This window comes from Diceros bicornis, chromosome 22 (assembly GCF_020826845.1).
Source record: "Diceros bicornis minor isolate mBicDic1 chromosome 22, mDicBic1.mat.cur, whole genome shotgun sequence".
NCBI lineage: Eukaryota > Metazoa > Chordata > Mammalia > Perissodactyla > Rhinocerotidae > Diceros > Diceros bicornis.
The window spans coordinates 22,625,552-22,653,384 of NC_080761.1; the positions used below are offsets into that span (position 1 = coordinate 22,625,552).

At 40.4% G+C, this 27,833-nt stretch overlaps 1 protein-coding gene across 19 annotated transcripts in view; it reads left to right on the top strand.

Moving 5' to 3' along the window:
• The window catches only part of TRPM3 (transient receptor potential cation channel subfamily M member 3), a 791,340-nt gene that overhangs the window by 604,288 nt on the left and 159,219 nt on the right, over window positions 1–27,833 (top strand). For all 19 annotated transcript variants that reach the window (XM_058565673.1, XM_058565675.1, XM_058565677.1 and 16 more), the window contains one exon: window positions 17,813–17,936. In XM_058565673.1, coding sequence (XP_058421656.1) covers window positions 17,813–17,936 — 124 coding nt within the window. The remainder of the gene's footprint in view (window positions 1–17,812; window positions 17,937–27,833) is intronic.

The following is a 27,833-nucleotide window of genomic DNA, read 5'->3' on the forward strand; positions in this document are numbered from 1 at the left end:
TTGATATTTTGCCTTTAAATTCCCTGTTATTACCCACCTTCCAAGAATGTGAATTGGAAAGAGAATCACTTTGGAAGCAAATTAAAATTGGCAAAAGTAATTAAGTTTTGTAGATGAGATTATTTGAAGTGAAAAAAGAGAGACTGTATCCCAATGCAAATGGGTTTGGATAAAGTCGGAGACAATTGCAATTAAATTCTTTCGTGTGTGTGTGTGTGTGTGTGTGTGTGAGGAGATTAGCCCTGTGCTAACATCTGCCAATCCTCCTCTTTTTTTGCTGAGGAAGACTGGCCCTGGGCTAACATCCGTGCCCATCTTCCTCCACTTTATATGGGACGGCGCCACAGCATGGCTTGCCAAGCAGTGCGTCAGTGAGCGCCCAGGATCCAAACCGGCGAACCCTGGGCCGCCGAAGTGGAGCGTGCTCACTTAACTGGTTGCTCCACCGGGCTGGCCCCAACAATTAAATTCTTATTTTTATCTTTTCTCCCCATCTCTGCTGTACGGCATATACTACCTGAAAGAAATTTTCAAACTATGTTTTTTCTTTATTGTCGTACTAGACTTTCTATTTCCCATCTGTCATAGTTTAGAATGAATCACAAGTCACTTTCCCAAACTAATTTCCTTGCTTTAGAAATATCAAATTTTATTTCTGAATCATGAATAACTAAACACTACAAACATAAATAGATTAATGCTACCCAAGTAGCATTTGATTCAATTACCTCAGTTTTTAAATACCAGGATTCCGCTTTTTGCTGTGTTGATTAAGCAAGATGACCTGGATTACCCATAGTCAGGAACACCTTTCAGGCTGCGGTGCCTGAAGTTAACGTCAGAGATTACTTTGGTTGATAATTGTCAACCTAAATCTCAGATTGCAGAGAAATGTGGCCTAGCCCCTCATTTATCAATCTGTGAGCAAGGACTTCACAGATGAAAAATGTCAGTGTGAAAAAAGCATCTGAATGAATATGTGTTCTGAGATGAGGCCCCTCATCCATCCAAATTTTATTACTGATGCTTATATTTATTTTGGTGTCTTTTTCCCAAAAATAATCACCTGGATTTACCATTTCTAGACACCCTAGGACAGGAAGCAGAACTTGTGGTAGCAGAACTTACAGCTGTTAAGTAGTCTGTTCTTAACTTTTAGGAAGTTATCAGTGGGGCAAACACCAGTAGACTCCACATTCTTATGTGCCAGTGGAATCTGTATCAGATAATGTGAAGAAACATGAGCAATGGCTTGCTCTTGAGGAAATGGGAATAGATAATCTATTTCAAATAAAAATCTGATTTCCCTGTTTAAATGTAGCTCAATAAGCGTCCCTACATTTTTTGATTAGCTGAGGTGAAGACATAAATGGAACACAAAGTGGAGATGAAAAATGAAAAATATGTTGCATGGCTTCAAATTACATAACTATATCCTAGCAGAGATGTGACAGAAATTTCTCTCCAAATACACATCAAAATGACCAAAGAAAATCATCAGAAAACTGGTCATTTTAGAAACCCAAGTGTAGTCTGTATTCCCTAGGGCATATCATTCTCTGCAGTGGTCACTGATGTTTTCTTCTGCTGCTCAAGAGATTTCCACCTGAAGCTGAAGGATGTCACAACCCTATCATTTGTCTCTGTAAGATCTGCTGGAAGAAAGCAATTGATCTGGATGGTTTGTATTCCAGCGTGATGTAGACATAACTGGAATGTCAAGTGAGAAAGAAGGAGACAAATATCAAACATGCTGACTTTAAGTGTCCACTTTAGTTTTTGTTAATTTCGTTTTACCTTGTCTCTTTTCTAGAGTTTTCTGTAAGAAAGCATGTCAAAACTTGATTCTGTTTTGTAACTTTCTCAGAAGGGAAGTAAGGAAAGTTAGAAACATCTTATACAGGCAAAGGATACTGGTGGCCTTATTTATAAAAGCATTGTTTTTGTAAACTGTTTTCCAATTTAACATTTATTGAGTGCCTATTATGTGCATGGAATTGTTACAGGGTGAGCAAGACATGGCCCTGTCGGGGACTTTATAATAGAGATTAAAACATACACATGAATACAAAAACCTCAGAGGGCATGGGTGCTATGATAAACATATAAAGTGTTATGAGAGCACAGAGGACAAAGCATGTGCGTGTGGCACCCTCACGAGGATCTGTTCAACAGAGCCATTTATGTCAATTATCCCCAAAATGGCTCCTCTTCCTTTTTACCATCAAAAATTGGATCTAAACTGAGGGTCAGCATGAATGACAGAGAGAAAGCTACTATCTCACCATCTCTCATGAAACTCAACACAGAAAAAAGAATCATCTGAATAAGATTGAAAGAAGGTTGGTAAAGGGGACAAATTCTATGAGATGGTAGGGCAGTGTTTTAAGTAGTGGTGTCTGTATGTGTGTATACATATTATTAAATTTAATTTATATATACTCAAATTCAATTTAATGAAATAAATTTAATTGATAGATCAATCTGATAAAATTTAATTTATTATACACAATTAAGGATATATACTAATGCCTATAATTATTTATATATTTGTGTACGTGTTTACAATTTAAGTGAAAACGTAGAGATGGGACTGATAACATGACTTTTCAAATCAATCGCCAGGTATTTTTCACATGCTTGTGTTAGGCAAAAAGTATACCTTTCTCGAGACTTATAATCTCATTTGAACTAATATGATAACAAATAATTTTCAATTAGATGTTAGTTACTGAATTCTAAGAAGGCAGAAGGAGGCATAGGTTGGAGTAGATAGACAAGGTTTCGTGAAGAGAGGATTATTGTAATTTTTCCTTCTGTGGAATATAGAAAGATATAGCTGTATAGATACCTGTGCCATTGTATCCAAGTTCCACAAGGCTAGCGTAGCTCCATTTATTTAGGAAAGTACAAAATAAAAAATTCTTTTGTCTTACAGTTTGTTCTTTGATCCCTCCATGCTGTGTCAACATGGGGAGAATAAAGCATTGACTTAAAAAAAAAATAATCTAGAGTTCGTGGGAGAAAGTACAAGTGAGGGGAAATTTTATTGATCTAAATTTGCCAATCAGTTCTCTACATTGATGAAATTTACTTTAGAATTGCTCAACTGCAAGTTGGAAAATTGTGGCCTTGAACGTAAACAGCAAACATCAGAAAAACACATAGCTGGATAATCCATTATGATAAAGAAATCTTTTTTAGAGAATCACTGCCCACAACTTTTAGATAGTCCATTAATGCTAAGGGAAGATTTCAAAGATAACTAATAATTATGTTCCTCTGAGATTTGCTTAGCTAACTCTTGGCTACTTGTTATATAGAAAACATTCAATATAAGCATGTGGTTACCACACTTCAGCATGCCTGAGAATCATCTGGAAAGCATTAGGAGACACAGAGTCCCCTAAATATCCTGATTCAGTGTACCTGGGCTGAGGTGTGGGAAACTATGTTTGAAACCAAAAGCCCAGGTGATTCCAGTGAGAACAGTCCATAGACCACACTTTCAGAAACACCTTTAAAATTTATAAAAATTAGATTTCTCTTTATACTTCTCTGGCGTTTTTAAAAATAGCTTCTTCACTTTTTATGCCTCATGTGCATTCTCCTCACACAAGTCACTGCGTTGTTACCACAAGAACTTTGTACCCTCTGCCAAATTCTGTGTTTGGAACCCTGTTGACTTGAAAAGTATATTTAGCATGAAGCACCTTATTTCTTTCTTTATCACAGCTGTTCTTGGTTCCAAACATCTGTCAGACTTGAAAATTCCTCCCTTGAAGAGCAAGCTATACCACAAAAATACTCATTTTGACAGAACTGGTAGACTTCTCTGTCAGTATTTTTATTTATATCGATTTCTTAAGGGCATTCAGTTCACTAACTTCCTTATTTCTTTTGAAAATTATTTTCTGACTAGTTCAAAGTGCATTAACAATTAAAAAAGAGAGTGAGAAAAGCAAAAGTATTAAAGAGTGAACTAGTGCTAGTTGATTGTGAATGATGACTGTCAGCTGTTTGAGAAGCCAGTGACAGACATTAGGGCCATTAAGTTCAGCATTAGAAGGTCATACCTCACTTTCCTTTGACTTGACAATTGCAATGGACAACCATTTGAGAGTCCCAATTTCCCACTGGCCTGTAGTATTGATTTTCACTTTTTTTTTTTTTTTTTGCGAGGAAGATCAGCCCTGAGCTAACATCCATGCCAATCCTCCTCTTTTTGCTGAGGAAGACCGTCTCTGAGCTAACATCTATTGCCAATCCTCCTCCTTTTTTTTTACCCTTTTTCTCCCCAAAGCCCCAGTAGATAGTTGTATGTCATAGCTGCACATCCTTCTAGTTGCTGTATGTGGGACGCGGCCTCAGCATGGCCGGAGAAGCAGTGAGTCGGTGCACGCCCGGGATCCAAACCCGGGCCGCCAGTAGCAGAGCATGTGCACTTAACCTCTAAGCCGTGGGGCCAGCCCCTCATTTTCACTTTTTAAAAGTCCCTGACCCCTTCTCACATGAGATATCAGGTAGAAGTGCAATATAACAGAGACAAGGCACAGGCTTAGACCACTGGCTCTCAGTTTTTATCTTGCATCAGAATTACCCAGAGGGCTTATTAAAGCACACAGTGCTGAGCCCTACCTCAGACTTTCTAATTCAGTAAGTCTGGTTGGGACCAGGTGGTTTGCATTTCAAAGGAGTACCCAGGTTGCTGTTGGTCCAGGGACCATACTTTGAGACCCACTGGCTTAGAGCCTCCCTGTCTCTGCCTGGTTCCCACCCACTAAAGCAGCTCCGGAGCTCCTCCTCAAAATTCCAGGGACTTCTTTGTAGAACCCAGTTGAAGACCATTAATCTACAGGTCAAGTCTACATTCCTTTGCTTTAACTCAAGACTCTGCATTCTGGCCCCAGCCTCTCTCTAGAGCCATCTCAGTAAACCTTCCATTTACCCAACGACCCAACTGAACTGTCCTCTCCACTGATCTCCAAGCACAACGTGCTGCCATAGGCCTCTCTGCCTTAGCATAAGATGTACATATACATTTCTTTACCCACTTAATTTCTAGGAAATTTTTTTCTGAAGTTCTATGACAGAGCCTCTCATTAAAAGAAGTAGTGAGGGCTTTAAAATCCAAAAATACATTTAAAACTTATCTGAGTGAGGTGTAGATAATAAACTGTCCTGGTATTTAATCCCTTTACCTTAGAGGCAATGAATTCTAAAGCAACGTGTCTGACATTAGAACCTGCAGCTGCTAGAAATGTAGTGGATTAACATCTCTCACCCAGAGGTATCATTAATAATGTTTGGGATGTTCTTAATGGATTTGCCCCAAATTCCCCATGCAATTCTCAGATGTTGATGATGGATCACAGGATTTATGAAAACTATATATAGCAGTGACCACCTGCTTGTAAAAGCTGCTTCAACCAGAGAAACATTAAAGATGCATTAAAGTAGCACTCCACGGTTAACTCAAGTCTGGACTACTGTTGTCTAGAAAAGTCTCCATTCAGATTCAATACAGCCTTTTCTTTATTGTCCTAATTGTTGGACAACTCTCTTAGAGTTGATATACATGTTTATTGTGTTTTCTGGGGATAGTCAATGCCAATCACGTGTCCATTCATGAGCCATCACCCCTAAAGGTCTTGAGTAAGCAGTAGATAATCAGTTCCTCTAAATCCAGGGAAGCCACAGTTTAGTTTCTTGGAGACAGACCTAAACTTTGGAGTTTTTAATCCTATAATCTCCTTGGTTTTCACCATGATAGGATATTTGAGATTTTATTACCTCTAGTGCATGGATGACAAGTCATTTTCATCTTGAGCGTCAATAATAATCAGTTGGTACTGGTTTCCTGGATTGACGTGTTGAGAATGATTCTGAGGCCACATCTGGGGTCAGAAGAAAGATTACTGTGATAGATTAGCAATGATGCAAAGAAAGAAATTTATAGTCAACATGCCATGGATGTTTACTCTTACTGTAGAAGGAAGACAAATCTTACAAATGGCAACCAGACTTTTGGTAGTGAACACGATGTAGGCTATACAGAAGTTGAAATATAATGATGTACATCTGAAATTTATATAATGTTATAAACCAATGTTACCTCAATAAAAAAAAAATTTAAGACAAAATCTTATAAAGAGCCCTATAGATTACTACCAGGCAATTAACAAATAACAGTGAATTATGTAGCCAAGGGAAAAATAAGAAACTTACTGGCCTAAAAGATACTTAGGAAATAGTCAATTTTTTATCAACACTGTGGAGTACCTCGGTCTTTAAATTATCCGATGACATGAGCCTGTCCACACAGGCATAATGCATAGGATATGAAGGACGAGAAGCTCTTTATTGCGGGGTACCGTTTGGAGCAAGACTGAAGGACAAACTAACTGAGTTGCCTGTGGATAACTTATATGAAAGAATAAGGAGGAAAAAGAGACAGCTGGGAACTAATCCATCACAGAATACATACAAAAATAGAGAAAATTATATTTGCCTCAACATCTCATAGAATAGGATATGAGATTTGACAAACTACTTTGAGAGAGTATTTAGATATATTCCTCCTTTTCCCCTACACCTCTGAACCCTCTCCCTAACATCATGCTTAAGGAATTGAAATTAATATATTTTAAAGCTTCTACACACAAGAGCCTGATCTAAACACTATTTCATAAAGTCTATGAGGTAGCTTTGATTATCATCCCCACTTTATAAATGATGAAATTGAGGACAGAAAATTTGTTCAACATCTCACAGAGTGGTCTGCCCAGGCAGATGAGGGCTGGGAACCCCAACTCTTAGCAGCTGCCCCACATTCCCTCTCAGGAAGATGGGACCCAGTAACTGCAGGTGGTTTGCTCGCCCCAGAGCTGAGTTATTCCAGACAGCAGAGAACAATGCCCCCAGCTTCCACCTTCTCCCCCTTCTCACACATGCTGGTTAACTTCTCCTCTGAATAAATGCTGGACCAACATTTAAAGCCTGTCAATTGAAGAGGTGCCAGTGTTTTGCCTGCCCAAGGAGCCCACACATCTCAGTCCAGCTGTGATTCAGTCTTTTAGACAGGGCCTAAAACAAGAAAAATGTGATTATTCCTCTTGCCTGGCTGTGTGCAATATTCACTGATGGGATTTCACTTGGAACAGTCTCAGAGGATGTGTTTTCCTTACAATTTTGGCAGCGGAGATGCTACCTGACCATGTGGCAGTCCCTGTATCCTTTGCCAACACTTCAGTTTCTACTCTTGGGCACATTCATAACCAAAGGCAAAGGAAAGAAGAGAAATTGCAGAGATGCAGCCAACACTGTTCAGGATTTTTCACCTAAATGTCCTCCTAGTCCCTGCCTAAGATGGAGAGCTTGGCAGCTCTGCCTGCCTCAAGAGCAGCACTGTCCACTAGAACTTTCTGTGATGATGGAAATGTTCTATATCGCTGCTGTCCAATCAGCCACTGAGAACTTGAATTGTGGCTAGTGTGACTAATGAATTGAATTTTTAATTTTATTTAATTGTAATTAATTTAAACTTCAATGGCTACAAGTGGCTAATGGCCTGCATATTGGATAGGTCAGCTCTAGCATTTCTGCAGCTGGGTTCCCCCAAACTGGGAACCCGTGGATGTCTCACAGATTTCTGATGTTATTTGACATTGTTCCCTTTGTTTTTTAATTACCTTCTTTCATCCAGCCAACATTATGTATTCAGTCATTCAACAAATATTTCACAAAAACCTACTGTGTTCTAGGCACTGGTAAAAACACACCTGTGAACCAAGTAGACAAAAATTCCTGCCGTTGCAGAGCTTACATTCTAGCAGGGCTAGATAGATCATAAAGAATTAACATAATAAATAAGCACTTTATATCATACTTTAGAAGGTGATATGCTGTGGGGAAAAAGAGAAGGATGAGAGGAATCAAGGTAAGAGGGTAGTGGAAAGGCCTCTGCCTTCAGCACCTTGATGAGCACTGAGAGAAGGGAATATATAAGTAATATAACAGAGTCCATGCGTCGAAGGAGTTACAGTCTAGTTAGGATTTCCTTAGGTTAATCTGTCTTTGTGAAATACCATGTGTAAAGTGCATAGCACAAAGCTTGTCTTATAATAGGTACTAAGTTCCTCTCTTACCACCTTCAACCCCACCGCACCACCCACCTTCTGTTTACTTTTGTATGTGTATCTGTGCCTTCTGTTTTACCATATTGGGCTCAGGATTCTAGGGTGGGGAAAAAAAGTAAAAGAAAGAAAAGAAAATGAACAAACATAAAAAATAATCACCCTCGGGTGGTGGTAAGTGAAATTTGTCAGAGAACAGACTGTACCATCAAGATGTATACATCCTGCCCAATTACAGGCAGCTTCTCCAAGATCCTTCTAACTACCTCACATTGTTAGATGGGAACCCTGAGGACAAGCCCAGGTGAACAACCTTTCTAGGCTAGATACTAAAGCAAAATCAGAAGTACTAATTTTCACAGGCCGTAGCTGATAGAGGCCATCTGTATCTGGAGTTGATCCTCAGTAAAAACCTGGGCAGAGTCATCTCCCAGCCATCCCATGCCATCTATTGGTCATTTTTCTGTGTTCCATTCACATCTTCCCCAATGTTCTATTCAAGTGGTGCTTTCTGAAAACCACCAACATCAGTCAGTTAAGTGTCAGTTTAACATGAATTATCACTTATCCCAAAAGTTGCTCTTAGGGTGTCTAATTGTTGCACAAAATATTTGTTTGCCTTTTAATCAATTAAAAGAAATTTTGGACATCTGATAAACTAAGAAATAGCTCTGGGAAAATAGTGGATCCTTGAAATCACATTACTTAGTCTTCTCACACATAAGATATATAGCATCCTGTCTCAGAGATGAAACAAAAGAAATCTCCACTCGTATCCCACCATTTAAACAACAGATCACTAACTTTCCATTACTACACTGAGTTGAGCCTATATATTTAGCTCAGTATAATCCATCAGAGATACTTCCTTCCTGGTTCTTGTGCTCTAAGCCCAGTTCTGATACTTATCAGCTATATAATCTTTAGCAAGTCAGTTTATGTCTGCAGGCTTCAAATTCTTCATCTGTAAAATAGTTGCTCTAAAGTTATGTCATTCCTTTATCCTGAAGTTCAAATCACTCAGTAGAATTTTCAGTTTAGCACTTTCTCTAGAATGTACAAAAATATCATAATATCCAGAAATATCATAATCTAAGCTTCAGGAGGAGGTCACAGTCAAGTAAGAATTCTGATCCTAACAACTGTTTGACTTCAAGATAGCGTAAATTTAAGAGTAATGGTTTTAGGGCATCTTAGCATCACTTGTTTGTTTCCACATGACCCTGATGAACATAATCCAAGAGCTCATGGGCTCTTTCTCTTGGTCCCTCACTAAGTGGTTTTAAATTGTGGCGTTTTTCATCCCATTCACAGACCTGTCCCATCCAACTTTTATAGAAATACTGCAATCTTTCTCTTCTCCATAGGGATGGTCTCTTCCAGCTAATTTCCATACCAGCTACCTTGCTTCAGCTCTGAGCTAGGCATCATTGAGATTCCCTGCATGTGTGAAAGCCACAGGATACTTAATACCAAAAGCAAAACCCTTCCAATCATTGAACACCTATTGTGTGCCAAGAACAATGCTAGGTGCTTTCCATACATGATCTTCTTTTCCAAATGCACCAACCTTCAAAGACATATGTTACCCTCCCCTCCTTTACAGAAAAGGAGATAAAGGCTTAAAGACAATGAATAACCTGTCTCAGGTCCCCCAACTAGTAAATGAAGGAGCTGGATTCCAACCAAAGGCACCATATCATAGTGCCTTAATTATGTCATTCCATCTTCTATAGCGGATTGCAGAACTGACTTCACCCCTTCCACATATGACATGGAATTAATTGAAAAAATATAGATGTATGTTGAGTTGATTTTTATGTGATATAATTACTTCCAGTTGTCAAAACCACCAAGATCTATGTGAAGGAAATTATCTTGATATCACTGATATTCTTAAAGTCTTCAAACAGTTATTGAGCAATTTTATGGGCAAGATAATGCCCTAAGCATTACTGGGGAGACACAAGTGAATAAGAATCTGCCCCTGACAAGAGCTACAAAGCAATTCAAAGAGGGAAAACAGTCTCCAGACGTAGAACCAAATGTAGGTTTTTGAGGTGGGCAGCCAATTCATTTCTAAATACCCTGTGAGTTTAAAGAAAGATAGGCAGAGGCCAAGAATATTTCCTAGAGATGAATCTAAGGGAAAGAAAAAGGATCAAGAAAATCCAGTTGTTGGGGAACAAAACCCTATGCCACTTCTCCCCTTTTGCCAGGTCAGCTTGAAGTCCATCCCGCTACGAGGAACAAAGGAGAACGGGGAAGACCACCTGTAGCTGCCACAGAGCAAGCAGCTACTCATTCACTCAGCCAATCCACAAACACTCTTCTAGAACCACGGTTGAACCATGTACTCTTCCAGAGCTTAAGATACAGGCAGAATAGGGCCGGCCCCGTGGCTGAGCGGTTAAGTGCGTGCGCTCCGCTGCTGGTGGCCTGGGTTCGGGTCCCAGGCGCGCACCGATGCACCGCTTCTCCGGCCATGCTGAGGCCGCGTCCCACGTACAGCAACTAGAAGGATGTGCATCTATGACATACAACTATCTACTGGGGCTTTGGGGGAAAAATTAAAAAAAAAAAAAGATACAAGCAGAATAAAAATGTAACCACTGCCCCAAAGGAGTTCAAAATTTACTAGAGGAAGACAGAAATGTAAACAAATAATTTTCATGCCATAAAATAATTATAGTAATATGTATCATGTGCTGTGGGAACACAAAGAGAGTGGTCATCAGAGACTTTACACAGAAGGTGGAGTTTGAGCTGAGTTTTAAATGATGAGTTCCAGTGTGGTGAGTATTCCAAGCAGCAGGTACAGCAAGTTCAAGGGCATAGAGGCATGCAAGACTCTGATGTGTTTGGGTGAGACAGCATATCATTTGTGTGAGAGAGTGGCAGGAGATGAGCCTAGCTGGGGAGATAAACCACAACAAGCCTTAAATATCACATGCAAGTTGAGATGTTATCTTGCTAGTGATGGGAAACTATTGCAAGGTTTTAAGAAGGATGTGATAGAATCCTGTTTCCTTTGTAGAAGAACCATTCTATAAACACTGTGGGGAATGGATTTGAGGAAGATAGAGAAGAAACCAATCAGGGGCCCTCTGTTGGTACCATCTGAGTAAGATATGAGAAGTGTCCAACCCAAGGTAGATCAAGAATGAGGTAAACTGGAACAATATTTTAGGAAGTCAACATTTCTCTGTTATCTAGTTTCTGGCAGGAGTTGCCAAAGCCAACAGGTACTGTTATTGCTTTCTCTTTACACAGACCCCGAAGTGAGGTGAGAGCACCAAGGAAAGACCCCACTGTTTTTGGTGGTAACTTAACCTAGGCCTTAAAGGTTGACCCAAGCATGCACACATTTTAGTGAAGATGTCCCTTACATACAGCACTTATGGGACAAAATTTGATGATGGGATCCATGAAAAAAAGGCTCTGGCCAGGTACCTAATGCCTAAAAGAAATAACCTGGGACACAGTAGGTGCTAAATAGATGTAAATAGGCAGCTGGAGCAAAAGATAAAATAGTTACACGTTCTATGCTTCAAATCAGTAATAACATTTTGAAAATACTGATGAGTGGTTAGATGATCACTTTTAAGGAAAATGGTGGTTCTCATTATAATCAGTTGCTAAAATTCAAAGCAAGGCAGCTGAGACTGTTTATCACTGAAATCTGGGGAAGATCTCTGCTTTACAGTGTCTCATCTGAACAGAATCACTCAATGGAGTAGCTTGTCTCCAAGATGATCCCCATGAATATATTCCTTCTCTGTATATTCCTGCTTTTATCCCATCAAGAGATAGAGTCTATTCCTTCCCTCGTCTTGAATCTGGGCTGCTCTTAGTGACTTGCTTGATTAATTGAATGTAAGAAAATGGCGTTCTGGGACTTCTGAGGATAAGTCATAAGAAGCCTTGCAGTTTCTGCCTGGGCCTCTTTGAACACAATCTCTTGAAATCCTCACTTTGAGAGAAGTCAGCTGCCATGCAAGAAGTCCATCTACACTGCAAGTACCAGAGAACAACGCCAGCCAGCCCTCAGTTCTTTCAGCCATCCCAGGCCAGGTACCAGATTTGGAAGTAAAGAAGCCATCCTGGACATTCCAGCCCCAGCACAGGCACATGGAGAAGACTTGAGGCCCCAGACATATGGCCCCAGTTGAACCATTATAGCCATCTTCAGCCGTTCTAGCCTCTCCAGCTGAGACCCCAGATGTCAGGGAGCAGAAATGATCATCTCCACTGTGTTCTGCCTGAATTCCTGACCCACAAAATTATCAACACAATAAATAAACACTGTTTTACATCACTAAGTTTAGGGTATGCTACCTATTAATAGATTACTAGAATATACGGCATACAACTCTGTGAGTTCCTTGAGACTAGAACTGAATGTTATCTATCTCTCTACCCTTAGCATAGTGCTGGTACATAGTAGGCATGAATATTGTTTGTTGAATGAATAAATAGATGTACAGATGTCTGCATGGAGTGTTTGCAAGGCTCCACTATAAACCTCCTAAATCAGCTAAGTATCTCTATTTCCCAAATGTAAGAAAGAACTGGTGATCTCTGACCTCCCTGAAGTGGGAAAGTTATTTCTCCAGCCTGGATTGGGAAGGTCCTTAGACCATCAGGCTCACCAGGTATGCCGAGCACTGTTGATCCCAGGAGAGAGCTCTCCATTGCACACAAAGGCCCCAGCCACTGGTCATGCTACTTAACAAGAAGGAATGTGTCAGGGACTCTTTCCTAAGGAGCATTGTAGGACTGTTTAAATAACAGCAAATGATTACAAAAGACTTGCTATGTGTCAGGCACTTTTCTAAGCCTTTTACAAAGATTAATTCATTTAATATTCACAAGTCTATGAGAGAAGCACTGTTATAATTCCTGTTTTACATATATGAAAAATACAGCTAGCAAGTGACAGCTTGCCTCCAGATAGCCTGGCCCTGATGCGTTTATTGATGATGCTACCCTGCCTCTCTGGGAACAATCATGCTGTTACCTGTGACCCCAGAGTCATGGCATTTGGGAGGAAATGGTAACTTTTACTAAAGAAGAAGTAGAAAAGAAAAATACCATTCTCTGTGACCTTAGGCAAGACATGTAACCTTTCTGTGCCTTTAATATCTCGTTTAGCAATTTGCTTTGGCTTCAAGCAAATGATAAAATTTCATTTTTCTTTAGGACATTAGGGATTCCATGGGAAATGATGTCTTTTAAGTACCAAATTGTGGTATTATTAACAATCTTTTTTTATTTATATAAGCAAAATTTTCTCATATTGTATCTGAATAAGATAATAGAGAGTGTCTATGGAGGGCATCAGACGGGCTCCTCTCCTCGAAAGCCATTAACCTCAGTCTAGCTCTTCGAGTCCCATTGAATTCTAAATGCATTTTCTAATTTTATGTCTAGGAACAAAATTCTGATATTGCAGGTAATTAAATTTACCCTGAGAAAAGTGTGTACGTGTGGGTTGTATTGCCAGCATTTGAACAGAATACTAATAGCAAACTGTGGGAAGTTTTGTTGTTTTCTCTGAGCACTGGATGAACACTGACCTATTTCAAATAACTCTGTGACTCATCTAAAGAGCTCCGGATCACAAGTGCAGCATTTAAATGGAAACACAAATGCCACGGCTTAGAGATTTTCCTCATTTTAATGACTACACTTCTTAAATCAGAAAACCTTCTAATTTGAGGTGTACCAAAAATAGCATTGGTACACATGGAGCTACAAATTAACAGTGTCCATAAATAGGCAGCACTTTGTCAAAGGCCCAATTCTAGAACTAAAATTTTACATAATACTATGACCATGTTTTGATGTCAAGAAATTTTCAATCACTGTTCTAATGCCATAAAAAGAAATCTAAAAATGGGCTTATTTCTATTTTTGCTGAAGATTAAATATCACAGTCAAGGCTTTTAAATCATTCCAGTGTTGTGGGGAAAAAAAAAATGGGAAGAGCTAGGAAAGCAATAATTTCAAGAAAGCAGGCTTCCCCATATCCTAAGGAATATGGCCACACAATAAGAAAGGGTCCTTGGAGAAGACAGAGGAAGCTTTTGTGCCAAATAAAAGACATCTAGTTCAGCATAGCAAATACTTGTGAAAAATTAGAAGTAAATATAATCAACATACTCCATGCACTTTGCCATTGTCTTCATTTACCACTTTCTCTTATCTTCTTCAAACTCATCTGATTTCCTTCCAATGTTCTCTATATCACAAAAAGGAAAAGCAATTGCCTACAACAACTACACTTAAATTTCTACCTACAATGCAGATGATTAGGAAACTGAAAGACAAATTTATAGATTACAATCAGGAAAAGCAGCAGCGTGGAAGGAAGGCTAAATTCAATAGACTCTACTCAAGTATTGAAATCACCAAGCTATGTGACTTTGCACCAATCATTTAACCTCTTTGGGTCACAGTCTCCTCTTCTGCAAAATGGAATACCTATTTGATTCACAGATCATTATGAATATCAAATGGGATTATCTCTGTAGCCCACTGTGTGTCATAAACCATAATAATAATGTGCTATGAACACGTCAAATGTTATATGGCATCTTTTTTAACACGATGTTATTAAACTCTTTCTGCCAAACGCATAGGACCTAATATGTGTTATTTCTTTGCCAAAAGGGGAAGATTTTCCAATGTTGGGGAGCTGTTATGGCAAAGAAACATCAAAAATGATATTTTTCCTCTTGATGCAATCAGAAGGGTGGAAAAAGAACTGAACCAGGAATAACAGTTATTTAATGTTTAATGAGTATAACTTAGTGGTTTGGAAGGACCAAATCACCTTTGTTCCACTGAAAACCATCTCTGCTCCATCAATGACAGGCATCCCACACTTTGGAAAACACCAACTTAGAGAATTCTTCTACTTCTAGAAGTAGAATTCTACGGTTCTTGTTGCTAAATGATTTAGCCAAAGCCACAACTTCAGTCAGTTGCAAAATTGGGCTAAATAGTATAAGATTCTTGGTGCCTTGCAGCTCTCCTAACCACTGAAGCTCTCAGTCAGCTAAGTTGCACATCATTCCTCAATTTTTACAAAGTGACAGACTGGATGCAAGTGACAGACAGATCCGTCAAACAGTTAATGGCCTCAGGGAACTGGGATTTCATTACAGATGGTTGGCAATGGAAAACCAATTTTGAGTTGTTATCAAAATTAAACACCTGCAGACGAATGATTGGCTCTATCAAATGGCTAATGAGGAGAGTCTCTTCTGTTGTTAGTCATGTACAATCTTTATGTACACTTGATATTGCAGAACTCACTAGACTCATCAAGTAGACACATGCCCAGGTATGAGTGCTCATGTTTTGACTCTCCAAGAAAATTCATTGGCAACACAAATGTAAGCATGTCACTCTCCAACTTAAATCCTTCAATGGCTTCTCATTGCCTCGGGGGTAACATCCAACATCTCGAAGGCTATCTGGAAAGTCTCCCATGATCTTGTCCTTGCTCACCTCTCTGCAGCCCCATCACCTTCCACTCTCTCTTTCTTTTACTCTCCATGCTCCAGCCATACTGACTTGCTTTTATTTTCTACAGACTAGGCGTGTTCATGCTATTTTTTCTGCAGAGAATGCTCTTACCAGCTCCCCCACCCCCTAACCACGCTAATGCTCATTCATTCTTCATGTCTCAGATAAAACAGCAGTTCCTCAGAGGAGTCTTCCCTGACCCCCCTAGATTAGATTATAGTCACCTTCCACAAGCTTCTCTACTTCTTTATCACTGTCAATCATAGTTGAATTGCTGGTGCATGTCTTTCTACTCCACTGGTGTGTAAGCTCAAGGACGGCTGGGAATGTATATATCTCATCCATCCTGGTACCCCTGGCAGGCACCAGTGTCTGGCACTAAATAGATATCACTAAGCAATTGTTGAATGAATAAATGAATGAATGGTTTCAGACTGGTCCACACCTAAGGCCACAGAGTCTTCCAGAATAATTTAGTAATCTTGAGATGATCTGGCATCATTTGGCAACTTTATCTGGACCATCCTCTTTTTCTAAATGTTTATATTCACAATATAAATCTTCCTGGGGAGCAGAAGGGGTAACCTAATCCTCCATCGAGCTAAATGACATTCCAAGATCCATGGTATAATTCTGTCATGGGGAATGCATCTTCCTGAAAGTAGGGCCACCATAATAGCCAATCTAGTGGGTCCAGGTGAATCCTCACACAATCCTGGGGCACAGCAGGCCACTGATATGAAGATATTCTCAAGCCTCCCATCTTGCTTTCTTTTAAGCAACAAAATTTGTCATGCTTTCTGTTAAAGGAGATTTCATAATTTCCTTCTCAAGTAGCCACAGTGATGAAGAGAGGCAGGGGTGTAGAGCACTTGGTCTAAGAAGAGGCAGCACTGCATAGTGGAAAGAGCACTGGACAAGGAATCAGAAGAACTAGGTTGCAGTTCTGGCTCTGCCACTCATCTGCTGAGTGACCTTAAGCATCTGGCTCTTTCGGGCTAAAATATCTTTCCCTTTTAAACTGTACAAATCTTTTGCCTATAGTGTTCCTGTAAGCACCAAATGAGATCATAATTATAGTTTACTATCATATATAGGAGTTGCTGGTACTTCAATGATGAAAACAAAATTGTAAACTAAAATACTGAGCAAATTATGATAATTTTGTCACTGGCCCTTGAGAGTAGTTCCTGATTTTGGACAGTATCTATTAATGATAAAGTGAATTTTCATTCCCTGTCATTTGATGGCTGGTAGAGCTAGCCTAGTTCTAACACAGCAAGAGCTCGACATAAATAATGATGACTTGAATCATAGGTCAGATAAGCGACCACTTACATGGAATGATTTTAGAGGAAACATAGGTCCTATTTCTCCTCATTGATGCTCAAAAATCCATTACTGGGATATAAGCTTTCTTTCCACAATTAGAGATAAAGTTGAAATTTAAATCTCCTTCAGATAAATAATATAGTAAATTTTTACCAAGATGCAAAGGATTAATTGAGGCATTTTTTGATAACAACACTTGAGGAAGAGAATATTAGACACATACCATACAAAGAGAGAAAAAGAGAGACAAGAGAACTAAATCAACTTCTTACTTTACTCTTTTAGGTTTTGAAATGTTAAAATGGATTTATTGGGGGCCGGCCTGGTGGCACAAGCGGTTAAATGCGCAGGCTCCACTGTGGCAGCCAGGGGTTCGCCAGTTCGGATCCCGGGCGCGCACCGACGCACCACTTGTCAAACCATGCTGTGGTGGTATCCCACATAAAGTGGAGGAAGATGGGCATGGATGTTAGCCCAGGGCCAATCTTCCTCAGCAAAAAAAAAAAAAGAGGAGGATTGGCAGATGTTAGCTCAGATGTCAGCCAATCTTCATCACAAAAAAAATAATAATAATAAATTAAAAAATAAAATAAAAAAAAAATTAAAAAATGGATTTATTTTTAAATGCACTGTTTTTTTTTTTTTAATTATCACAGTTAAAATAACTGTTGTGAGAAAAATACAGGAAGAAATAACTCCTATCTAAAATAAATCCTTATAATGCTCTCTTGTATTTTATAGTATTTCTCAGAAATACATACTGTATGCGAGTTGGGTTGACCTGTTTTTGACACTGCTTTTCATTGCAGGCTTATAAATGAATCTTTGAGGGACCAGCTATTGGTGACCATCCAGAAGACGTTCACATACACTCGAACCCAGGCTCAGCATCTCTTCATCATCCTCATGGAGTGCATGAAGAAGAAGGAATTGGTATGTAAAGAGTGTTCCCCATGAGTGGCACAGCCCTGTCCACATTCCCTCTGTCTGTCTAACCATTTTCTTGAGTCACGCACCAACTGTTTTGTATTTCCGGCCAAGCTCACAACCTTCCTCAGCCTCCAGTGGTTCCTGGAGTTTCCTCCTTGCAGAAGTTAACACACTGCTTTTTCTGCCTGGCTTTAATGAAGTGTGTGCAGCAGGGTTTTAGCATCATCTCCTATTGAAGCTCACCCAAATGCCTCCGATTACCTCAACCAAATGAGATGAAGAGAGGAAATAGGTTTCCTCCTGGAAGATGCTTCAGTTGATCCTCTCTTAGGTTTGGAGTTTCACTTTGCTTGTGAGTAGTGAGTCACTGATGTGCTTATTGTCAAATATCTCAGTGACACCGGGTCCAGGCTCATATGCTAATGTGTACAAGTGGAAAATGGAGAAATGTACCCAAGGAATCCTAGAAACTTCTGTCGTTTCTGAAATGTCCTCCCATAGCTACTGAAACCTTCCTTACATTTGGGAAAAGTCTTACAAATGTGGTGTCATCACAGAGACCTTCAGTTACGGTGGACAGAAACAACCCAAGCTAACAGTTAAGGAGCACTGGCTATGTGCCAGGCAGGGTGCTAAATCGTTCCGTGTATTAACTCCTGTGATCTTTGCAACTCTCCTGACGAGAGAGGTATAATTATTATCCTCATCTGACAGATGAGGAAACTCAAACTCTCTTGATTAGTAAATGAGGAACTAGGACTCAAAACCAGTGGTGGTTAATCTCTGAGGGAAATATTTTTGTACAGAAATTGTCTCATTGAAATAAATGTAGTGAATCGCCCACTCTGGGTAGACTCCTAGTAGGCCTCAGCAAGTGGAGACTATTCTCAAAGGTCATTTGAGCCTATCTGCTGACAGGGGAGGTAAAAGAGCAGTTTAAACCTAAGCAGTGGCCACAGTCAGGTTCTGAGTGATCTCAAGTCTGCATGGGCATCCTGGAATGATTATCTCTGGGGACATCAGGGAGGCACTTCTCCTCCAGAGGGGCACCAGGGCCAGACCCTAAAAGGCTCAACCACTATCCATTGATGGGCACTTGGGTTGCTTCCACATCTTGGCTTTTGTGAATAATGCTGCGATGAACATAGAGAGATAGAGAGGGTAGAGTGGGGCTGGAGCGAGCTGCCTTCAACCAGCTCCCCCACTAGACTGCAAGCTCCTCAAGGCACGGGCTGGAACCATCTTGTTCGCGATGGTGTCCCTGTGCCTAGGAGAGTAGCTGTCACACACAGGGGTTCACTAAGACTGCCAGGAGGGAGGCAATTTCTGAGTGTGAGAAGCCAAACATTTAGAAAAAGAGGACTTGATCTGAGTAAGCAAGACCCATCTCCGGAAAGCATCTGTGCAACCTTTGTGAGAAGCCTTTCAGCAGCTTCCAGGTTTGGGGCAGAAGGAGTGGAGGTGAGGAGAATGGGACAGCACCTCTAATCCTTGAGTATCTATAGACCTAAGTAGTCTGGACACCACGTATAGAGAAGCCAGCATGCAGATGGGGTTCACAGTCACATCTGCTGGTGCCCCAGGAGAGCCTGTATCAACCCCAAGAGTGCCACTGCCTTCCTCCCCTGTCTGATGATGTGGTTAGCTCAAGGCGTTTCAGCTCAGACACTTCCTCCGCCCCCAACCCTGAGCTTGTGCATGCCATTATAGGAGTTTTCTCCCAAGTACTAATGATTTTCCAACGCTAAGGCCAATGCTGACGTGAAACCTTACCAGAACTATACATTTCAGCAATCTTGCAAATTTCCTAGAAAGGCAGTTAGAATTAAAATTCTAGGAAGCAGTTGGAAGTCATAAAACCACATGAGGCTGAATGTGCTTCTCTGGATATTTCATAGGCGTTCCCTGGGATTCTGTCTGATAATTGTCATCTTGCGTAATTATGGCCCCTGTCGAAAAGGTCAACTGCATTTTAATGTGAGATGTTTATTGCAAGATATGTGAGGTATCCCTGGCTGTAGGCTAAGGCAATGTGATCTTTTTTTTTTTTGGTAAAGAAGATCAGCCCTGAGCTAACATCCATGCCAATCTTCCTCTTTTTGCTGAGGAAGACTGGCCCTGGGCTAACATCTGTGCCCATCTTCCTCCACTTTATGTGGGACGCCGCCACAGCATGGCCGGACAAGCGGTACATCGGTGCGCGCCCGGGATCCAAACCCGGGCCGCCAGCAGTGGCGCGCGCTCACTTAACCGCTACGCCACGGGCCCGGCCCCGGCAATGTGATCTTAACAGGAAATAAATTGTCCTTATCTCCACATCTGGGCAGAAATTAGTCAGGATTTTTTAAATCATTAATGTAATTAAAATAATTTCCATTTTTGAGGGGCTATTTATGTGCATGGACAGTACTAGATGCTTTACAAAGGAGGTGGACATGAGGCAGGCATTATTTTTCTCCTTTTGAAGGGAGTAGGGGGGGAACTGAGGCTGGAGAGGTGAGGAGATGTGTGCACAGCCAAGAATGAGCCACACTGGGGCTCCCTTGCCACAGAGCCCAAGTAGCTTCTACTCACCATGCTGCTTAGCCTAGCACACAAAACAAGGAAGTTCACAGTGGAGTTCCTCTTCACTCTTATATCCTTCAAGGAATCTTTTGATTCTCTTGACAAATGAAGTGGGATATAATATTCTGAGGTCAGTCTAACCCTTGCCAAGGTCAGCTAAGGGATTTGGTTCTAGAGCTGGTCTGACATCTTTCTCATCTCAGCATCCTATTAACTTACGTAATAAAGACCTCCACTATGGATGCATATTTAGCTTGTGAAACCTGGGCCTCTGGGCTGCGAGGCCTCATGGAAACATGCCTCGATGGGCCTTTTGTATGAGTACTTTCTACTCACTTCATTTTGCTGTTGAAGCAATTCACTTCTCCGCTTATTTCCCACCTTGGGTCAAAACAACATCTGAACACCTGTCACCTTCTGAGAAGATATATCATCCTAGAAACCAAACTGTGAGCTAAGTTCCCTCATTCTTATCCGGAAATAATAAAAATAAAGGAGAGAAAAACTGTTCACAGCAGCATATTAATTTGGGGGCAAATGTAAGTGACCAGAATTAGTGCCCCTCCACCCTCCCCTTCCTCAAGAGAGTCTGGTCATGAAGAACATCAGCACCCGGACAAGAGGACCCCAAGTGGCAAAGCACACTCTGAGGCTGATTGTGTAAAGAAAACACAGAGCCTTTCAGTTCCAGAGCTCAGTGTCAGCTCCTTCCCTCTGCTGCCGCCTCTTGGAGTTCCTGTCCACTCTCTGAGCTCCTACAGAAGCCTTCCTCTGTCACCACTTCCAACCCACCAGCCCCAGGCTGGAGCAACACATGTGCTTTCAACACTCTATAGTGAAGGAGTACTGGTTGGACTCAGCAATGTAAGCCCCATGGTATGTGTGGCCCGAAACAAGTCATGGTGGAGGATGGCACCCACCCAGCTCCTAGTTCACCATCTTCCATTTCCACACTGATGGCTCCTCTAATTTGCTGTCCTCCTCTCCCAGCTGCTGGACTTCACAGGGGCCAATGCTGTTCACCTTGCCACCGCTCCCCAGGCACACCTGAGAAGCATGTCTCCACTCAAAACTGATGCTGCTCCAAAATCCAAGATTGTAAAATCCACTCTCCCATCCAAACACAACCAGCCTCTGTCCTCCACCCACCACCATCACTTCGTTCATACCAAACTTGAATGGCAAGCTTCTTCATAATTCACTAGTCTGAGATCAAACTCCTGAGATAATCTATGTGGAAGCATGTTTTAAAGTGTAGTTTTCTTTGTCCTGTACCTAGCTGAGAATCCAAACTATTTCCACTCTTCCCTCATCTGGCCCCTCTCCTTTTATTCATTTCTGGTCCACAGCCTCTCGTGTTCCCTGCAATTGTTGTTCTAAACCTTTTACATTTTCATTTCCTGACTGCTGCTTCTGCATTTGTAATGCACTTCACAGTCTTTATGGTATGGCAACCTGAGCTTTGTTCTAACTTTCCTCTAGCTGGTTCTCATTTGCAATAATGCTTCTAAAATCTAGAAGCAAACATTGTAGCTAGACTATTAAGTATGTTTATGCAGTCCATCAATTCAGGATGTATAAGAATGAAAATAAACTGATTTTTCCTTAAACCTCATCAGTCCAGAAGCTTCCAAGGATATCTAGAGACATAGAGACATAGAGAAGATGTAGTTTTGGGAGAATTAGAGGGGACCTGGTATCTACCTTTATTTGGAAGATGATGGACATGCAACCTGAGAAGCTAAACTTAAAGCATAGGTCATGTTGTGTCCTAGCAGCCGAAACTGTGGCATCTCAATATCATCACACTCTCACTTGGGTATGTCACCTTAAGGCAAGGAAAAGCCAAGGACATAGAAAATGTCCTAATGGAATAAATGGAAGCAAAGATATCCAGCTCATCACTGGACACTGTCAACTTGCTCTTCTCTCTACAAAGTTAATTTCCCGGGGATTCCATGATATTAGATTCTCTAGATTCTCTTTCTATTTCCTTGCCATTTCTCTTACAGTTTATTTATCTTTCCATTTCTAGTTCCTCTTCTTCCTCCTCACTCTATAAACAGATGTTTATCAAAGATAGGTTCATGGCTCTTTCTTCTTTCATTCACTATTGTCACTTCAGTTATCGTTTTGAGACAACTCCCAAATGCACAAATAACTAGCCTTGTCTTCCTCCAGGCCCCTGCATTTCCAAATTCCACACTCACCCATGCACTCATTCTTCATTGCCTAGACTATCGCTGTCCCCTGCTAACCTAGTCTCCCCCAATCCAATATCCTGCCAACATTCCATCCTATACACTGCACGAGTTGACAGACTTTTCTGTAAAGAGGCAGATGGTAAATATTTTAGGCTTTGTCACATAGAGTCTCTGTCATATATTTTTCTTTGTTTGCTTATTTGTTTTTAAACAAACCTTTAAAATATAAAAGCCATCTCAGCTTTCTGGCCATAGAAAAACAGGCCATGGACCAAATTTCTCCCACAGGCTATGGTTTGCTGGCCCCTGCTATGTAGTAATGCCAGATACTTCTTGCTGAAGCACAGAACCAATCACATCACTCCTTCGAATGTAAAGTATAACGTTTTACTTATAGTTCCAGTCTTAAATTCCATGACTTTTTTATGCATCCTTCATGCTAACCAAACTGATCTTCCTACAATCATTTTTTTTAATTTCATACTTCCCGGCATTTATTCAACCTTAGAGCTCTCTCTTTAGACATAACCAATTGCCAAACACATGTACATGCAGACACACACACACACACACCCCTAGAATACACTTTACTCCTTTATTTCTAACTCTCTTGGGGTACTTATCATTTATACCTTAGGTTATTTATGTACATCTCTAACTTCCCATGTGTGCTCTTAAGAGCAGAATCTGTGTCTAATTCTTTATTCTGTTTTCCCTGTGCTCACTCATCCCTAATTGTGCCTAGCAGCACAGATATATGGAGCAGACATTCAATAAATCTTTGTTTAATGGATGAGTGAGTGAATTCAGATGAATATACATTAGTAGGGAGAGATACATATTCAGTATCCATAAATTGCCTTAAAATCTCCACTAACACAGTGGCACGTCTCCTTAGGGAGTCATAGATTTGGTTTATGGACTTAGATTTGATTCAGGGCCATCTGCTTAAGTTGCCGGACCTATGGGAGGTATTCTAATATGGTGGTTATAAGGGGCAAGCTCTAGAAGCAGACAAACCTGGATTTCTATTCTGGCTTCCTCACTCAAGTGACTTAACCTCCATTGAGCCCCGGGACCCTCAACTTTAAAAGAGAGTGATAATAACACCCATGTGTCCTAGGATCTCCCACACTTAGAGCTTCCGCCTTACTGTTACAGATTAAGCTTTGATTCTTGTTTTTTTAACCACAATGAGACAAATATCACAATACCAAAAGATCAAGACTGGCCCAAGGGTTTCACATGCCCTATATCCATGCCCTACCAAGTACAAGGTCAAGTAGTACCCAGATGTTACTCACATGGCTTCCTGTCCTCTGCTTGGCAGTCCCAGGCTGCAGAGCTGATGACTCTCCCTGGACACTAGGAAGCCATCAGAGGGGTGTTGTCTGTGCCTTACGGATGAGTCTCTGGAGGCCCAACTCTGTCACCTTTCAGTGCAGGGAAAGGTATTTCATTTATGGGGGCATATTTAGAGCGTATGCTGACATCCCATCACAACTCTTACCACATTTGGGAAACTGCGGGGCAGCTCTCTACCTATCCTTTCATAGATTCATAAAAACCTAGCAATCATGACTTCTAAACAAAGAGTGTTCTTCTCTTTTTGCAGATAGGCATCTTATATCTGGGAAAGGGCTATAAAGTCCAAGATGTTCCTTGCTTAGAAAAATAGATGCTTGTCAGACTCTTAATACCATGGGCAGGGTTAGTGTTACGTGGCAGGTTAGGGTCTCAGCACCATGTAGGAGATATTCCTGAAGACCCCAGTTACCCCACCACCCTGGGTTGCTGGAAGAATTAAGCGTTTCAGCATGTGTAAAGAAGGCTGGCACAGTGTGTGGCTCCTAGGAAGCACTCAATAACTTTAGCTATCCTTACCGTTATTCAACGAGTAACTACAGATACTAATTAGAGTATAGCACAGGTGTCTACTCTTACCCTTGTCTTGTCTCCAGTCCTCCCTGAAATTGTCAATGAGGCACAGTTTGACTTCAGTGACTGTCATCCCATCTTCAGGTTCCATCTTCCCTCCTTGCTCATCTAAATGGACAGAGAGTACAGACAAGAGGAAACATAGATGTAACCTCCCGAGTGATAGAAAACGAGCAAGCCAGTGCCTTCCCTGTTTAACACCAATGACCAAACAAGCACAGGAGACCTTCTATGGTCATGGGGGAAAGAAACTTAGAGCTGAAAATGGGCTTTTTAGGCTAAATGGCTGAAAGCCGTAGAGTCATGTATGAAGCTTAGAAAACAGTTCTCTCCAACACAGTGTTTGGGGAGAAATAGAAATGCTGTTTGAGATAGATGCTGAATTGTACCTAACTCCTTTTAAGTTCATCTGAATATCATCTTAACATAATTTAAGTCCAGATATTTTTAATGAGATAATGGAGAGAGGATACCGAAGAAGTATTGCTCCATTAAAAATGTTTTCCACATTGTTTTCTCAACTCACAGTGGGTTACAGGTTGATTTTTGGAAGTTCTGAAACTCTTTTATTTATTTATTTTTTTTGAGGAAGATTAGCCCTGCGCTAACATCTGTTGCAAATCCTCCTTTTTTTCGCTGAGGAAGATAGGCCCTGGGTTAACATCCGTGCCCATCTTCCTCCACTTTTTATGGGACATCGACACAGCATGGCTTTGATAAGCAGTGTGCAGGTCTGCACCAGGGATCCGAACTGGCAAACCCCGGGCCACCAAAACAGAGTGCGAACTTAACCACTACACTGCCTGCCCAGCCCCTGAAACTCTTTTAGATGATTAGAATATCACTGTGTTAGGAATAAGGATGAGGCAGGCTTTGGAGTCAGTTTGCCTGGCTTCAAATCCCAGATCTGCCATTTAATACATAGCACTGGGCAAATTATTTAATTCTTAGATGCCTTCATTTTCTCCTCCAGAAAATTGGGATAATAATAGTATTTATATTATGGGGTTAATTATAAGGATTAAATAAGTTAATATACACAGATAACATAATAAGCACTCAATAAATATCGTAACGATGATAATGATGACAATGATGTCTATATAGCACTTTATATTTCACAATGATGATTTTCATGTTATCTTATTTGATACTACAATCAATCTTGCTTAGGTCCCTATTAGTATCTCCATTTTATAGAGTGAAACCAAGATTCAAAGACTTCAGTGACAGGCCCAGCGTCATGTAGGTAGTTAGTGGCAATCTCAAGACTTAAACCAAGAGCATCTTCTTGCAAGGCCTGAGCTCTTTCCACCATATTTCGGCAGATTCCATATTCTACATATCAGGTTTGACCAAGTTAAAAATGACTTTAAACTGGAGCACATTTTCTCTCTCATTCCTGGAATAATCTGAACAAATATTTATAAGAATTCAAGATTCCTGGAAAGAAAAGAATACATTCTTTGTTGGTATTCCTGGAATGCCCCAAACGTCTGATCACTTGATACTTCTGCATCAAGGGCAAACTGAAATTATTCTTTTCCAGCATAATATTTTAATCAGACTAACTAGAGGCCCAAAATTGGAGATCAACTTACCCTATGTCTTTCTCACAAAATAGTCATTGAAATAAAAAAAGAATTTGAAGGAAATGTCATTTACACAATTCCTTGCCAAGACAGCTAATAATAATACCACCACCTTTCATCTTATGATGTATAATGTATAATAACGCCTGATGTGGACAAAGTTCTGTTGCATTCTTTGTGTCATTTGAGCTGCACAACAATGGGGCAAGAATTATGTCTATTTTTCTGCTAATCAGAAAAATTAAAGAAACTGGGGAAGGCTATAGAAGTATACAGAAAGTGCCCATTTTATTTTTAGCCTCACTATCCAGGTCTCAGCTGCTTTCTTATAACCAACAAAAATGCATAGAATTTTAATGCCCCTGACCTTTTTCAGCCATATTCATCAAAAAATATCAGTAGATGAGAGGCAATGGAAAAACATGGAAAGTACTCTTTTTTATTGAGAAAAATAATACAATAAATAAAATATAAATAATACTCAAAAGCAAACATTATTTTATTCCCTTTAAAAGCCGACTTAATGAATAATTTACATGACAATTGGTTTGAGTTCCAACTCTAGGAAGATCTTCTAGAGACTGGGGTGATTCAGACTATACATCTTACCTCCACTCTGCGTTCCCACTCTGCCTCCCAAGTCCAGGGTCTCACCACACCCGCCTAGACCATCGGTCTCTGCTTGGTCTAACAGTCACCACTCTCTCCATGCCAACTAACACACAACTGCTGAATGGCTCCTTTTAAAGAGCAACTCTCTTTACATAACCTCCCACCCACTCAGAAACCCCCATTGCACTTACTAGTGTTTCCCAAAGTGAGGAACGCTGATTGCCTATGAGATCATTTCAGGTAGAATGCAAATTAATATTATTATTTTAAGAGGTATGTTTTTATTTGCCTATATGTTTCATATAATTATAATAAAACACAAAACTACTGATATTAAGCCTAAATAAATACAAATTTTAAAGGGAAATCAATTTGAAGAAAAAGATCTAATTGTCATGTTGGTATATAGATATGGCAAAAAGAGGAAGATTGTACAAGAATGACCATAGGTTGGAACTACTGACCTTCAGAATTAAGTCTCAGTTCCTTAGCCTGGCATTCAAGACCCTCCATGATCCAGGTCTAGTCCACCTTTCCAGCCACAGCTACTAATACTACTACTCTTGTTCCTTGACTCTAGTCTAACCAAATCTAATTTTCCTTGAGGAAAACGACCATGCTTTATACATCTTTCTGTAATTTGTGCAAGCCCTTGAATCTTCTCTCAAAGGCTAAATCCACTAGGTCCCTGCAAGCACTGGGATGGATTCTCCACCCCTACCCTACAGCCTATTCCCAAATAGGAATTTTTCTATTCCAAATAGGAATATATGGGCCAGTGTCTTCCCTGAGTTCAATAGAGCAAGAATTCTTAGCCTAGTGTCCAAGAACAACTAGAAGTCTTTAAGGAGTTCTGCGAATCCCTTGAAAATATATGCAAGATTTTGTGAGTATAAACATATCATGGAAGAACGCATTCAATTCTCAGATTCCCCAAGGGATTAACTCCAAAGAGTGAAGAACCACTGTATTAGAGGGCTCTCCATGGC